Below are 17,362 nucleotides of genomic sequence, written 5' to 3'. Positions count from 1 at the left end.
AGTGCAAACCCAAACAGAGCCACACACACACACACACACACACACACACACACACACACACACACACACACACACACACACACACACACACACACTCATACGCTGGAACTATCTCAGCTCGGCATTAGGCCACCTCACACCTCCTCGCACACTGGAGTCAGTTGAAAGTGGGCCCTGAAAGGACCTCCATACTGTCTGAATATGTTTTAGTGTTTTAATCTAAAGTATTAATTTTTGGTGAAACAGGCGCAAACAGGGAGCGAAAAGGGCCTGATTATGCAAGGACAGGAAGCGAGAGAAGGAATCAAGGATATAGAAAAAGAAAAATGTCAAGAGCCTCTTCTCGTCCTCATCCTTCTCCTTCAGGCAGAATGTGAAGTGGAGTCTAGAGGGAGAGGGAGGGTGGGAGCTGGCTTTGGTGTGGGGATGAGTGGGTACAAGAGTATGAGCAAATTCCTGAGCAGAAATACTGAAGTCTGCGAGTTTTATTGATGTCAGGGATGATTGAGATGCTGATCACCATATTCATTTGGAGCGGTTGATTTCGAGGAATTCAGATTCACATCCTGTCCTTACTCTCTAAAGTGAGCAGAACCCAGCATTTGTGTGGGGGGCTTGAAAGAAGTAAATCAGAAGCAGGAAGCCTCCTAAACTTGTCACTCCTGGAGTTTTGGTGGCTTCATTTCAGACACTTGAACACATCCAAGTCTCTGGAGCGCCAAGTTGTTCTGCCGGTTTCTCCTCTGGGACCCGAATGTAGCATAACTCTGCTCTCTGAGGCTCTGTGGGGAGAAGCCAGGAGGCACCTTGCCATTTGACAGACTGAGTATTTCACTGCGCTGGGTTATTTTTACTGCATTGATCAGAGCTTTAAAGGAATATTGTCTTGAGCCAGAACAACAAGCTCCCAGGCAATCACAGCTGAGCTTAAACCGCATCTCCACGGAGCACGCTGGACAGCCACATCCGACCTTTTGACAATCATATCTGTCTGTGACCCACTTTCTACCTCACACACAGGCTCACACACACAGATACTTGCTGGGTTTGAGGAGTTACACTCGAAAGGTTTGGGATTCACTTTAGGGCTTGGAGCAATATCCCAGTCTCTGCATCACTCCTCATACTCCCTGTAATCCCTGTTACCATGTGTTCTACCAGAGACCCTTTGATATGGAGATTGACTCCGAGCAGCCAGAAACAGAAAATGTCAACCCACAGATGTTTCCCCAAACTCCAAAACAATGCAGGTGGATGTCAGGGGACAGAGGAGACAGACTAAGACCGGATACTGCTGCAACTTTAAAAAACAGTCATCGTGACGTTCTTCTTCTGTTGCAGGAGGACAGGACAGATTTGCAGATTGATGCTGAAAGTCTAGTCCAGAAGGAAACTGTGCTCGCTTGAAGTTGCCCAGGATGCTAATGTTGATGCCCAGAATGCTAATCCCAGGCTTACGCCACATTAGCACATTGAAGAACGAGAGTCTGGAAAATGTGACTGACATGTAGGGAATATTCTTTATGTGTCATATATCCTGTGCTAAGCCAGAAGAACCACTTTACCATGAGAAAGAGAGGGAGAAATATCCATCAGCTCATCACTTTACTGAAACTTTGATCAGCGTTGGCCTGACATGCTGGTTATTCCGGGCATCAGCTGTAGCCAGGGATGTGTACCGAAACAGGTACTTTTACAGGTACCGACCTGATTCTGTCTGGGGCGGGTGTGGCTCAGTGGTAGAGTAGTCGCCTCTCAATCGGAAGGTCAGGGGTCCCATCCCAGCTCTTGCAGTGACATGCCCAAGTGTCCTCAAGCAAGACACTGAACCCCCAGTTGCTCCCACTGTTGGTCAGTGGTGTGTGAATGGGTATGAATGTGTTAGTTAAAAACTGATGGTTTCCATAGGAAAGCCACCATCATTGTGTGAATGTGTTGTGAATGAGAGACTAGCAGACTAGCCCTGTAACTGTGAGGGAGTGGAGGAGAAGGTGGTTTTTGGTGCTGGACATTAACACAGTATTGCAAGGATATATATTGAAGAATAAATTTGTTAAATTAAAAAAATATATATATTTTGTTACTTAAAAAAAGGTTATTTCTACTACAAAAACACAAAAAGTACCGAATATTGGTACTGTTGAGTACTGGTATCGGTTGTCAGGCACCAGGTATCGGTACCGTATCATTCCGAATGTGAAAGGTACCCATCCCCTAGCTATCCTGGAACTCCAGTTAGGGCCAATCCCAATTGTCATTCTTTCCCCTTCCCCTTCATCACCCCTTCCCCTTGGCTCTCTGTTTTAAGGGCCAAGGGGAAGGGGTGAAAACCCTTCACTTAGAAACAAAATGCCACTCAATTCCTGCTATGTCACCATCCTCAAAATGCTTGCTGGCTGTTGGAGGCAGAACGACTGTTTCTTCTCTTCTAAATTGAATGCATTTTGACAAAGTGATGATAAACTGATGTTGCTAACACTTCTCCAACTATCATCCCAATTCCCAATCTGGGTCCATGCCAGGACTTGAACAAGCGAATCTCTGGTTACAAAGCCAAGCTCCTACAGGCTGAGCTACTGCCGTCCCACAAACTGTCAATGGACTCCATTACGATGTACTGCATTACATGAGTGATGAGAAAGCTAAGATATGAAATGCTAACATTTAGCTAACGTTAAAGTATTCTTAAGCCGCATTATGTCGCTTCTGGGTTCTGTAACTTTAGGCTATCATACCTTACCTAGCTAATGTAGCCTCTAAATGCAGCTAATCTGTTTAATCCTTTATGAAACACAGTTCATTCAATGAGGTCTGTTTGCTGTGAATGTGTTACACTGTTCTGACATCAGCTACTATGACCTGTGGCTGTAGCTATAGCAGCAATAGCTAGGTTAATACAATGTGCAATTTCAAAATAAAACCAACAGTTTCAAACTTGGCTAATATTTATATGAAGTTGCAAAGGATTGGATGTCTGATAAATAAAGATGTTGTGGGGAACTTTTTGTACCTGGGGTTGGGAGAGTACTGGTATTGGTATCCAGTATTAGGCCGATACCAGTCTTATTACAAGGTATTAGTGCCTGTGAAAAATGTTGATACCAGCAGTCAATACTCAAGGCATAGAGTAAGTCATCTTCACCAGTAGTTGGCGCCACACTATCTAGGTTTTTACACAATTGTGCATCAGGCCCTATTCAGACTTTAAAAATACACTATACACTGAACAAGAGTTAACAGTTAAACTGTTTTAATTTGCTCTTCATTTTTCTTAAATCACTGAAACTCTGATAGTTTTCATTTTTATTTTGTGCTTTTGTTTATTTATAAAAACAATAGTACACTCAAAGAGAGTTGTTTTTGTTTTCATTTGGACTCAATGGCAGAGTGACTGATGTGTCTTTGTTCAAAATGATCCGTCAGTGTTGTTTATGTATCAAAAGTACTAGTAGTATGGGTACTCAGTATTGGTAATCAAGTGTACTCAAGAGGGAGCACTCAGTTTTCCGTTTTGACAGTTTTCTGAGTGTTTTCTAACCTTTAGAGCAGTCGGTTTGATGTCACATTTTCACCTCATTGATCAGGAAGTAGGTCACTTTGGACAATTTGCAGCAGAGCTACTTTTTGTAACTTTTCTTAATGTAGTCTTTGTCTTTGCATGTCAGCATGATCAGTGAAATACTTGGTGGCTCAGTGAGATTATACATTTGCTTGAGTAGAGTGATCTTGTGCTATTCATTAATCGCCTCGAGATGTCGTTCCTGAAAAGGTGTAAAAAGAACCTCAGAGCATCCTTTAATTACAATACCGCCGCAGGAAGTCCAGCTCTCAGCATGCAAAACAGATTCAAACTAACTTTTTGTGGAAACTAATTTAAACGTCTCTGGAGGATCAGTCCAGGTGATGGAGTTTACTTCAGACGACCAACACTGGCTGTGCTGATCAATTCTGCACAAACTCTGAGTGGAACCAGTGGACCGAATCTTCTGTTGAATATTGCCCACATGCAGCTCTAATCCTGTGTTGTTCCGGTTTCCTCTGCACAAGCTACTGGGTGTTTTTTTCATCCACATCATCACTCTGGGGGAGAAAGTGGGGGGTTGGGCTTTTTAATAGAAAATGCCAACATGCATGTGATTTTCTATCTCAGTAGAAGGAAAAGGCTAAAAGGCATTCTCGTGAATAATCAAACACCAGCTCCAGTCAGGTTTTTGGATCTGTTTGTTCAACCTCAGACTGAAAAAAAAAATCCTCAAAGGTGTAATGGCTGTAAGGAAATAACTGGATTTGTGTTTTTTTTTATTCTTAGGTTTGAGAGAATGTTAGAGAAATGCATGTGTGTGTTGTGGAGTGAACAAGAAGGCCTCAGAGCGTCAACATCCCAAAAGATTGCAGTTCTTTCCTTGAAAATGACCCAACATTGATTTTTAAGTTACACTATCCCTTCTTTTTTGCAAACAAGTGAGCTGAGGAGCTTTGGATGGAGAAGTAACACTTTTCTAGCCAGCCACCGCAGGGAGAGCTGTTAATGCGCTGGGTTTGTCTCTCATCTCTTAGCTCCTCAACAGCTAATTCCTTTCTTTGGTACTTGCACATTTGTACAGAGTTATCTGCCTGAGCAAAAAGCTCACAAAAGGACTCCCAAACACAAATACAAACACACACAGAGCGCGGCAGGCCATTTAGCATTCAGAAGTCACTAAATGCCAAGGTTACCACATCGATACAGGATTGATTTTGCCCGCTCTGCTTGTGAGTCTGGTCTCATGGACACACAACAAATACCTCACACAGTTCAACAGCCCGGACCAAGTTCTTTTTCATTCACAAATCAGTGGTGGAGAAGATTCAGTGTGGAATTTAATCAAGTTCTGTCCTTGTGGAGAGTGAAGGGGAGCAGCTGGAAGGAATGAAGAGGGATGGGGAGGAAGATGCGTGACAGACTGCAGGACGCACAAACAGAGCCCAGACTCAGCAGTGTTTGTGCAGATTCATGGCAGAGGCTCGGAGTGTCAGTGGTCTCTCTGTGACTCACTTTCTGATTCTAACTGTAGCTGTGGCACTCTGTCCAACAGACTTTAGAAGCCTTGAGGATGGTTATTTAGCCTCAGCCATCTTTTTTTGTATCCAGTGGTGAGCGTAATGAGAAGAGACTGTGGAGATGGAGAAAACTGATTGGTTAGCTGATGCCAGTTCTCATAGTTACAAACTCTGAACTCAAGCTAATGCTTTAGCTGGCTTATGAGTTTGTTAACCACAGTGTTTTATGTCCAACTTGATTTACTGTCATCGTGGTATGAAACTGGAGTTGTTTATCTGTGGTCTCTTTACTGGTTTGCAGGCATCGGGAGAGCGAGCACAGACTAACAGGAACCAGAATGAACGTATAACAAATATATAATACGCTCACAAGCTAGGTTTCATGAGCAACGACACAAACATCTGCTAATATGAGAGAATATGATCAAAATTAGAACTGCATGGACTAACTGTGTGTTAGTCCGGTAGAGCTCGAGGAGTTAGAAAATGATCTTGATCCTGATCTAGATATATGCCTGACCGTAATCCACACTTTAAAATGAGATTATCAGCACCAATACAGGTTATTCCTTAATGCTACTTCTTAGCTTCCCCATCAAGTCAAGCAGGACCAAATTGATTTCAGCATGTCTAAGTCTCTATGACAACACCACATTGGCTGACGGTGTTTTGTAGAGAGAAGAGAGATCTGTGTTTTTCTCTGCTGGAAACGATTTCTGTGATTAATTTTGTAGTGATGGTGGACACTGGAGCCTAACTGTCAGACAGAAAAAAGACAGAAGAGCAGAAGAAAGATAAACAGGAGAGATAGTGCATGGGCTAAGGGCTAAAAGACAAGCGAAAGGTTTAAAGGGCTAATCTGTTAGTGCTAATGTTGATTCCAACCCACAGTCAGCAGTTATTCTGCAGTGGTCTGTTCAAACTTGAGAGTCTATCAATAAAATGAAGAGTGAGGTTACGTTAGCTCTGATTGATAGATGACTGGCAGCACATGGAATTGGATTCACTGATGTCACACATTACAGACATGTCTCAGAGCACCGGGCTGTCAGCACTACGTATGCACTGCTACTAAAGTACAAATAAAGTTTGTTTGTTGTTATGTTAGCCTACAGATACGTCGTAGCACCAGGCTACTGGTAGCACTACATATAGCTGGTTACTGACATATGGTACAAACTTACAATGTCTGTTTGATGTCACGTTTCAAACAACAGCGCTAAGTAACCTGTACAAATAAACACCTTACCTCGTCACGATGTATCTAGTAAAAAGTTGATTTGAGCAAAGAAAATTTGTTCTAAAACAAACACACGACTGGTTAAAAGTCACGTCTTTACGGCAGTGTGTGTGAGACTCCGGGCCAGAAGGTGGCGAAGCAGTCACATCAAACTGATCCTCCTCACAGCATCTTTGACAATACATATTTTTCTGAGTTTTACATGAAAACTTTTCCAAGAAGCTGCACAAACACAGCCCACAGGCTCACTTCAGGTGAAGAGACTAAATCTGATTTACTTTCCAGCTGTGAAAGTGTTAATTTCTGCTGTAAACTCAGACATATTGACACACAGTTCCCTTGTGATTGACTCAGTTTTGGGGGATGCTCTAGTGGACACACTAGGCACTGCAGATGTTGGGACTCTGGCTTTGAACTATTATCAGGCCTCATTACGACTCACTAAAGCCTCGGTTTTTGTCCCTCTGCCAGTCTCATGCCACATCTCTCCATCAGCAGACATCACACCTCATCGCTCTGTCACTCGTTTAAACTTTTGTTTTCTGTGATGATAATTTTTTTATCCATTCCATTCATCATTCATTTGTTTTCTTTTAATTCTGTTCTTTTGTAGGTTCTCCAATGCCCTCCCCTTCTTGTCCGTCATCTGTCATTGACCAATCACATCCACAATCAGCAAGTCCTCATGACAACCCGTTGTTAGGCGAAGTGGCTGAGCCAGACTCAGAGGAAGAGGAGGAGGAGGAGGAGGAAGAAGATCAAGAGGAGTATGCAGCCCGGTTGTACTTACCTGTAACTCATGGTAAAAGGACTTCAACTTCATTCTTCAGCTAGATATCTGATCTGAGCTGGTGCCTGACTGCTTGTTTTGGGATGACCTTACCCTTTCTCTAAGAAACCAGCTGTCGATGCTAATATTTCCCATTTCTGCTTTCAAATTTAAGTAATGAATGAAAATGTGCAGAAAGTCTGATCCTCAGAGCTTTGCCCCAAACAGAACAAAAGGATTTGATCATCCCATCAGTCAAATGCTGGTCATTTGTAAAACGCTGTGTGTATCTGCTGGGTATTTTTGTCCTCCTGTGTTTGAATTTCCCTGTCATGTGTAGGAGATGAGAGTGATTGGGGATTTTGTCTGAAAATCTCATTTCTCCCGCTCCTCCCTCCTCCTCTTGGGGACTATTTTTATGTCTCAATCTGAGCATCCAGCTGCTACAGGATCATGTGTGTTTCCGTGCTCTGAAAATTCAGATTTCATGTTTTGTCATATTTCTCGTCGGCCTAGCAGACAGGTGGTCTTTAGTAACGCTGTGTGCTATGACAGGCGTAATCACGCAGGTCAAGTGAATTCCTCCAAACTTCCTCTGCACTAATTCATCCTCCTGGCGTTGTATGTGGCAGACTGGGGTTATTTGTCATGTTGAAATTGCCTTTAACACTTGGCGAGCTCTGCAGTCTGGAGACTTGAACTTGCGATGACTTCCAGCGGTTGTCCTCAATAGATCAGCCCTCCTCTGTGGGAGTCAGACCAACCTTCTCCATCTCTGTCACACTCCCTCCCTCCCTCTCAGCCTTTCTTAATCTCCTGTTTGCTTTTCAATCCTCCCTCCCTTTCATGTCTGCATTTTGCTCTTATCACACAAACACTTTAACTTTATCTGCTCTGGGAGAACGTCTGACACATATCAACACAAAGAGACCAATTAGGGTTTGGGAGTCCAACGGGAGGTCAGGGGTGTGAGAATTTAAAGAAGTGGATGTTGCTGTGACTGCGTTCTCACACACAGTTTGTGCAGAATGCGGTCGTGGAAAAAGTTCCACAAGGCTTTTTGAAAGCAGAATATCAGAGGAGTGAGAAACTGAAAACATCTGTTAGAAATTGATATTTTTGGCTGCAGTGGCCATGGGGGGAATGATACAGTATCTCTTGTACTTTAAAGCTGCCTTTGTTCTTTGAAATCTACCTGTCGGTGTGATATTCATTTATTAGTGCCTGGAAAAGTTAAAGCACATGAGGTTGTATCAAACTGAAACCTGATCCACTGCACAGCAAAGCTCCAGGGGTCTGAATCGTCATCATTTCAGTGCATCCAATAGGGTAGTGCATCCTTGGACTCCGCTCTACCTCTGAGGCTGTGCTGTGTTGTCTGGCAGTCAGACGTCAGCAGCAGATTTTCTAAGTCCTAGAAGTTGTGGAGTGGAGATCAGACTTGATCAGTTAGATGTGTGGCTGGATTGGGACCTGGGAGATTTAGAGACTAAAGTCCTGTTTCCACCAAGTCGGGATCCACTTCCACAGCCAACCGTGCGTCTTCTTTGTGATTGGCATGTGGCTCTTTGACACAAAGCATAATCAAGCTTTGTGTCAGAGAAGGTTGTTCTTAATTAGGGCTGTTGCACAGGACTGCAGTGTTTCTAGCTCCACCTTCTGGGGTCAAAACCGTATTTAGAGACCTGTTGTCATCATAATCCACAGGAAAACAAAAAAACAAAAAAACAAGGAGCTGGACCCAGTTGCAGATTAAAATGAAAGGTATATTTTTAACTAAACTCAAAATCCCAAACTACAAAGAAATCCAGAAAATCCCAAAACTCAAATCTCTTTCAAAAGCCCAAAAAACGTGAAAACTCACAGCAGACTAAGATACACGAGGAGACACTGGGAGATGAGGAGACATGTGACAGCAGACAGGATCCAATAACTTGACAAAGGAACTCACGAAACACAGTGGCTGTGTCTGAGATCACTCCCTGTGCTCTATATAGTGAGTACACCGTTTTGTAGTGCTGTCCAAAATCTGAGTGTGCATGGTCATACACTGTTTAGTCCACTCAATGTATCCCATAATGCATCTTAAAAAGTAGTGTGTCAGTGATGCTCACTATGTGAGCAATATATACCATCATGCATTGCAGTTCAAAAATAAGAAATGACTGATTACTGATAACATGAAACAACATTAAATACTGTTGGAGAAAAACACTTAGCTCTCTGTTCAACTCTGGCATGAGCGCGTCTCACAACCTTAACTACGTTAGCCGCTGAACCATCAATCACAGCTGATGCATTGACTGGACCTTGTTATTCTGAAACACAGCACAAGTTGCTGCGCAAATGTATGGCTTATCTATTTTTTTAAAAAGTGTAATAAATGTTTTATTGTATTTGCTATTGTGAAAAATACTCTAAGTAAAATATTTGTGGGTTCTAAAATCAGCGTTCGTTACAGCACTCGAGAAAAATTATACATGTAAATCCTCCACCCACAACATCTAATTCACTAAAAAGTGAGAGTGGAGGAGGGAATGAGTGAGTGATTTCACACACAACCAGAGAGCATATAGAAAGGGGAGTGATCAAACAGAGGTGAGAAACAAGGCACAGGTGAAACACATAAGGAGCAACCAAACAGGAGATAAACACAAGGAGAACTGAACCAAACACAGGGAAACTACAAACAGAGACAAGGTAAATTCAAAACACTGAAACACCAAGAATAGACATAACAAAAACCTACACATGACAAGAACCAAACCAGAACCACAGGGAAAAAAGAACTAAAGATTGAAAAAGGAACACGATGAAATACAAGACAAGGATCATGAAGAAAAAAACACAAAGACACTCAAAATACACATGAAAAAAACAAAATTCGGGGCTCAGAAGACGACAAAGGTGAATAAGGGCCACTGAAAAAAAGGTCAAAAAATGTTTTTTAATATTAACTTTCTAGGAAAAAATGTCAGAATTCTGAGATTGCATTAGAATTCTGACTTAAATCTCATAATTTTGACTTGTTCTCAGAATTCTGAGATTAAAGTCAGAATTTAGACTTGTTTCTCAAAAAAAAAAAATTAGTAATGATTTTTTTTTTTTTTCCAGTGGCCCAAATCCTATTCCTATCAAGACAAACCAAAGACCACATTATAATAGTTGTCCTGGTTTTAGTCACAGGAAATGCCACAAAATGCGTGCTGTACTAAGACACGAACTAAACGGAACTGCTTATTGGAAACGGGGCTTCAAAACACCCTGAACTGCTCGGTGTGTTTTGTATTGATTTTTTTTTGTATTGAAAAACTGTATTTTATTTACGTGCATACTTTCTAAATCTGCAGCACCTTTTCCCTCTTTTAAAATTTAGTAAGCTAGCCCGCTATAAGTCAATCCTTATGTTGTTTTCTTCATGTTACATCTGCCATGCACTAATGGAGACACACAGGAACCAGCTTTGCTCCTTGTTAGACTCAATTTGTTTGGGTTCACATGTCTCTGATGTGTATTGAGCCTGTTTGAAACAAAGAGAAGAAAGTCCAGGCCTCATGCTGTATGTTTGCTTGTGTTTGCTTTCTAGCCCTAAAGCAAGTGTGTTTGTTTCCATGTCAAACACTCAACATGCCTGGCTGTCTCAAACATTTGCAGACAAAGGCTGACGAGGGCCAAGGGTGCAGGTGACATCAGACAGCGATAGGGCCAGGAATGCTCACTCCTGGCCTGACTGTGGTCCAGGTCTGTCAGGACCCTAAATCCCACATCCAGCGAAGGGCAGATGGATCGGTGTGGTGTGCTGACCCCTCTTATTCCTTGTTAAAGCCTGGCAGCAGTAAATGTGTTTCAGAAAGTCAAGTCTGTAGGACATAAAAGCATAAACGACCTTTTCTAAATCTGCAGCAGAGAGAAACGATCAGTTCTTGGTTAAATGTCTCAGTTGGGCTGCTGCGCTTTAGTCTCTTGACATTTCAGAGCAAAAAAATACCGCTCCGTTTCGAGGCATGTGTTCAACTTTTTAAGATCAAGAAGCCAGACAGAAGAAATACAGCAGAAAGGAGGGCCTCGGTAAATCCCAGACTTGGTTTTCATTTATGGAATAAACCTCAAACAGTTTGAACCTTGTAGTGTGGTAAAATGAGAAGACGGGGTGTCATTACGCTGCATTCTGTTCCTCCTGCTTTTGCTCTCCATGCACACTTTTTACCCTGCTGGCACCTGATTGGTTAAAACCTCTCAGACTCTGAGCATATGATTTATAACAATGACATCAGTTATTTGAGTCCCAACCTTTCATGTCATCATTCTGAATATTAAGATAAATTTCTGTCTCAGTTCCACGGTACACACACCAGAGTTGGACGGCAGCCATATTTGATCCCACTCCAACCTTTAAAAGCTTATTTAAGCAACCTGTTCAGCATCCGCTTTGCCTTCCATCATCCCTGCTCCTATACGTCTCTCCACATGGCAAACGTTAGTGGTGCAAGTGGAGGATGAAACCAAAGTCTGTCTGGCTGTTTCACACACTGGGTCCGGCTCAAATCTGATCTGAGACCTGCTCGCCTGCAGAGGTTCACTCACACCAGATGTAGAGCTGCATTTGCTGGCTGATGACCCAGGGTTAGTCTTCTTATAGAGAGGAGGATGATAGGAAACAGACTCGGATGATGTGAAGAAAGGAACTGAGACAACCACAATTAGAGTCAAGAGTACATCAGGAGGGGAGAGGAGGGGAGGAGAGGGGCATGAAAGGGAGACGAGTGGAGGGAGGAGATCTGGACCAGAGCAGGGTGAGAAGAAGAGAGACAGCTGCATGGAGTGATGGGAATCAGGAGACAGACAGACGTCTCCTCGTTTATACATTGCTTTCTAAATGTAATCAGAAGCAGCTCTAGAGTGACTCAAAGTGTGTGTGTGTGTGTGTGTGTGTGTGTGTGTGTGTGCGTGCGTGCGTGCGTGCGTGTGTATAAGCACATGTGTGTGGTCCTCCTCCCCTAAAGTAGTCCCAGCCTGACCGAACCCACCAATGTTCAGCCAAACATCTAAAATATCACTCTCACCACTTCCTGCACTTCTTTCCTCCGCTCGCTCCTTTTGCACAGTAAGTCAGATCTTTAGCTTAGCGTGTCGTGCACAGAAAAGTGTGTGTTTACAGGAGGAAAGAGCTCAGTGGGGAGGAGAAAAAGAGAACGGGGATCCAGTCCAGGTTTTTCTTTCTCCTGCTTTTACTGACTGTACCAAGCATCAGAGCCGGCGTGATAAAAAAAAAAAAAATCTTGTTCAGTCCAAAGAGGTGTTTTGTAAAATCTGCCTCACTGCCCTACATGGAAAATGTGTTTCAGGGCAGAAGATAAAAGCTCAGAGAAAGCGTAGTAAACACTGATGTGACAGAGAGAAACAGGAAACAGGTCTGGCTGAAAGAAGACAGTTTTTATTGTGCTGCAACAACAAAACACTTTTCAGCTCCAGATCTGGGCTCTTGCTCTCTGTGAGAATTGAGTCTTGTGTTTATGCATCCAGGGGAGAGGATTGTTGCTTTTTTCAGCCCTCAGGGATCATGGTGAGGTTTCTTTAGGCCTGGATGCACAAACCATCCAGAAAAGGAGGATTTTAACCCTTAGCCCAGCTCCAACTGACAGCCAGGTTACAGAAAGCTTCAGATTCACATTTAAAGACTCTTTCTAACTGCTGCTATTGCTTCACTTAGATCTGAAGGATTAAATTACAGCCATACATTTATTTGGATGACCTGTTGTTGTTGCTCTTGTTGACTGTTAGTGATAGATTTGGTTGGATGCAAACATTGTAACACAAAGAGCCTGGGTTTGAAGTAGGGATGGGTATTGAGAACTGGTTCCTGTTAAAGGGGACATATCATAATGATGCCTGATTTAATACTTACATATAATATAATAAAGTTGAAAACAAGACCTTTCACCCCCTGAATTTTCAAAAAATTAGATATTGTATTTTTTTCTGATATCCTAGAACGAGATTTGATGCCTCTGAAAATAGGTCATTTCCATTTGGCTGCGAGATTTTGACCTTCGTGACACGAGGATCCTTTCTTTTTATTGGAGTAATCTGATAAAGCAGCTCCTCCTCTGTGATGTCAGTTAGTCACACAACCGCCACCGAGGGATACACCCACCAGAGACTGTGATATTTGCATGCTTGTTCTGACAGGCACTGTGAACTTGGACCACAATAATGTTGCGGTAATAACATAGTGAGGAACTGACGGTAAAGGCGATCTTTAGACTACACTTTCAGCATGATGGATAAAACAGACAGAGAAAAGTGAAGGAGCAGGATGGAGCCCTGTTATAGAAATAGTTTATTGGTGAAGTCTGCCTATATTTCCACGTATAAACTATACATGTTACAGTACCGCTTTGACTCACCACACTGAAGCGTCCTGAGATGATCTGTGTCCAGGTGGATTTTCTTCCTCCTGAGCTGCAGAACCGTCCGGGTCTGACTCGGGGTCCTATACAAAAGGACGTATCTTACACTCTGCCATTTTATTACTGCTATCAATGCCTTACGGTGAAGTTTTGGCAAACAGCAAACTCGCTCAGTCTGCCCCATTCAATATGCCGATTTTGTAAATACTGCTATGGTGCAAAAAGCGCCCCCTGGCCTTACCCCCTCCACCCCTCTGATAGAACTGACCAATCTGAGCACAAAGGGCTGTGATGTTGCGAGGTTACTGGATGTCATTCTGGAAACGGAGTGTTTCAACGAGATCTTCAGAATGGCCTAAAATGAGGATATTGAGAACTCCATTGTGGGGCAATGAAGGAACTAAATGACTTGTACTGAGGGCAGAAATGCTTTACAGGCATCCTAGTCTGGCATAGTGAAAAGGAGAATGAAGCCTTTAAGATGTTTTAACAGAATAATAGCAGAATTCAGATTTGTATGTAAACCACAAATGTGACAAAGCTCTGCAGGAGTTCTGTTCTATGAGAGGGGACTTATTTGGAACTTAATTGGGATTTAATGATTTTGATGATGTGCACAACTCATTGCAGGGAAAAAAAAAGTCCATCCTGAACATCTGTTGGATATTTCTGTACCTGCCCAGTCACCTGATGGTGTTGTCTCAAAGTTGCAGCGTTTACAGACACCTCAGCTCTTAAGTGTGCACTTTATCACCATCATCTTTGAACACTGAACTGCTGACTCCAGCTGCTGGTGATGAATTTGGAGGCTGCACAAATTCTCAAATCACCGCCTTTATTTACCTCTGAAGAGGCAGAAAACTGACGGCAGGTATTTCACCTGAGAGGCCCCCCGGGTGATGATGTTGGCCTGTCAGGATTCACCTTTAACGGCAGAGAGAGAAAGAGGGGGGCTGTTTAAAAGAGTCCAATACCTCAGAGTTCATGGTGCCAGAAAACAGACGGCTATGAGAGGAGATGTCTACCTCTCCTTATCTCACACACACACACACACACACACACACACACACACACACACACACACACACACACACACACACACACACACACACACACACGCTCACACACACACACACACATGCTCACACACACTCACACATGCTCACACACTTCTGCAACTTTCTCTTTGTTTACTGTGGGCTGCGCAGTGAGTGGGGCACATGCTGTATTATTTTATTCACACTGCTGCCCCGGGCTAACTCCTCTCCTCTCATTCTCCTGGTAGTCAGCAGCTCTGCTCTCTCTTTCCCTCTGTTAGTGTGTGCTAAGTTTGTGTGTGAGTGTGTGTATTAATATGTGTTGATGTGGGGGACAAAGTATGGATTCCCTCTGACAGAGGATCTGTGAGATGCATCCCAAACAAACCTGATGAATTATTGTTGAGAGCTGCAGTTCTTCCCTCAGGTACAACAGAGGAGCAGTTTTCATTCTGGATTCAGTTCAGCGGACATTTTTATTTTCTACTCTGCTCTCTTTAAAAAATGTAGATGACCACTAAAGTGTCTGGACTACAAGAGCCCAAACTGTCTTCATTTGAGCAGCATGCTGCAGATGCAGAAATGGTGCATTTTAAATAAATCATGCAGAAGTCCAAAAAACACCCAAGGAGCAGTCTACACTGCTGGCTTTTTGCAGCATGTCTTTGAAACTTAAGCCCACACTGTGTGAGCATTGATTTACCATAAGATGGACAGTTAATCAAAACTAATGCAGGATAATCTTTCTTGATCCTCAAACAAACATGAAGTCAAGATTTCTTGTCACAGCAGCACTTCCCCTATTCCTAATTCACTCAGCGTACTTTCTGATGGTTTACAGTGAGATGCTTTAAAAAAATAACTTTGGGTTATGCCAAAGAAAACAGTTGTGCTTTTCCTCGCTTAATTCAGTTAAAATCTCTGCACGTGAAATATTATAGTCGTCTTGGCCCTTACTCTGCAGCAGAAAAATATGCCAGAGTCAGAGTCTGTGCAGTGCAAACTGAAAGAGCAGCTGACTTAGAGATACAATATAATTGGGGGGGGGGTCAGATTCTCAAATTTCCAACGGCCCCTGAATGTATCACACAGGACGTCAGCAACATGCTTTAAACAGGGGGGTGGGGGGTGGGGTGTCCCAGCCTGACCAAACCACATCTTGTTTATTTACACGTCCTTTTTGAAATTCTGCAGAAAATCAACCGTTCAGCTTAATTCTGTAAAAAAAGATAATTCTACAGTCTTTGCTGCATTAAACAAGCCCTGAATGATCGATATTTGTCCAGTATTTAAAACTAAAGAATCCTTTGAAAATTTCCTTCCATCTTCCTGGTGTCATGTTTCAGCTTGGGGCTGCTCTGCGCCAATGAGCAACAGTTTGTGTGTTCAGAGCATGTACTCCTCTTTGATCCAAGACTTGAAAAAAGTGTTTTGCACATAGTTCCTCACAGTTTTTAGCCTTTAGCCCTGGTTCTCCTGACCTCAGAAGTATAGAAGTTCACATTGCAGTGAAAATTGAATCCACATCAAGTAAAAATGTGACAGAAGCAAAAACCGTCCTAAAAATCAAATCAGCTTATCTTAGGTGCAGGACTGTGTAGATTTTGTAAAGATAGAACCATAAAACTTTTTTTCATGTGTTTCTTATGCCTCAAGGTACCTAAAAATGTGTTGTATATATTCCCACCTTATTTTTAAATGATTTTTTTTTTTTAATGTCTTTTAATTTAATTTTAATGTCCTGGAATTCAAATTCTTTATTTTGGGACCTTAAGCAGATATGAGATTACAATGCGATTAATTAGATTAATTAATTACAAATCCTGTAATTAATTAGATTTAATTTTTAATCACCTGACAGCACTAATAATTATAATAAGTCCCAAATCTCAAAATGAATGACAACATTTTTCATTATTATAATTTTTCTAGTAAGTTACTGAGTGACTCTCATGGTAACATCACGCAATCACGATAGTGGAACCAACAAACACTGATATGGTGGCACCTGGGACTCTATTAATTGTCCCTTATAATATGAAGTAAGTGATGTGCTGTTTTTCCATTTGTGTTTATTGTGAAATTAGTCTTAAATTTAATTTCAAATTGCATTAAAAATTCTTAAAAGCTATGAATTTAACCTGCCTTTAGCTGTAGGAACCCTGTCATTGGTGACTTTAGGAGACTCTAACATGAAAGCACAGGTTGATTTTATTTCCTGCATCGTTTAGTTTTATTTCGCCAAATTTTGTGCCACTAAATTTCACTAGTAACAACAATTTTTCATTTGCAGAGTGGTGCTGAATAATCTCTACACTGCTTTAGACAAACCAGCTCAGCCTTTTAGGATGAATAATGGTCTTAATATCTTACAGCACTGAACTTTTCAAACATGTTATAAAATTTTAAAAAATCCCTTTCAAAAAAGTTATCTCAGTGTGGAATACCTTTTCAGACAGTATCTGTGCACACCTTTTAATAGAACAGAGCAGCATTGACTCTTAAACAAAAGAAGTTATTTCAAAACAAGCTTCAGCCGGTGTCTCTGAATAAAACTCCAGTCTGGCTCTGTTGACCGTTTAAACCTGTGCAGCTGGTGAACAGAGACGTAAAGACGTCTCACTCCTTATCACAAACAGTTTCTCTTTTCTTCCTGAGAGTGACAAGACGCCAAAACCCCTCCACTGCCCACCCAGCCTCCACATGCCTCTGAGACGCCAGGGCTATCAGCGCCAAGCGGAAAAAGCAGCACTAGAAAAAAAGAAAAAGACAAGTTTCATTGTAAACGCAGGGGTTGACGCCAAGGCTTATTGACAGCGTCTATAGTGAAGGCGGGGGGAGGAACACGGATAACACTTAGTGCTTT

The 17,362-nt window shown here is 42.2% G+C and overlaps 1 protein-coding gene across 9 annotated transcripts in view; it reads left to right on the top strand.

Moving 5' to 3' along the window:
• The window catches only part of tenm3 (teneurin transmembrane protein 3), a 498,200-nt gene that overhangs the window by 268,338 nt on the left and 212,500 nt on the right, over window positions 1-17,362 (top strand). For 6 of the 9 annotated variants that reach the window (XM_074697994.1, XM_074698004.1, XM_074697986.1 and 3 more), the window contains one exon: window positions 6,894-7,082. The exons of the other annotated variants lie outside the window; for them this stretch is intronic. In XM_074697994.1, the coding sequence (XP_074554095.1) occupies window positions 6,894-7,082 (189 nt within the window). The remainder of the gene's footprint in view (window positions 1-6,893; window positions 7,083-17,362) is intronic. 9 annotated transcript variants of the gene reach the window in all.

Source organism: Halichoeres trimaculatus, unplaced genomic scaffold (assembly GCF_033239565.1).
Source record: "Halichoeres trimaculatus isolate MK-OKI-2021-1 unplaced genomic scaffold, fHalTri1.1 fHalTri1_scaffold_2, whole genome shotgun sequence".
Taxonomy (NCBI): domain Eukaryota; kingdom Metazoa; phylum Chordata; class Actinopteri; order Labriformes; family Labridae; genus Halichoeres; species Halichoeres trimaculatus.
The sequence above is the reverse complement of the archived record's forward strand: the minus strand, read 5'-3'. Positions and strand labels throughout refer to the sequence as shown.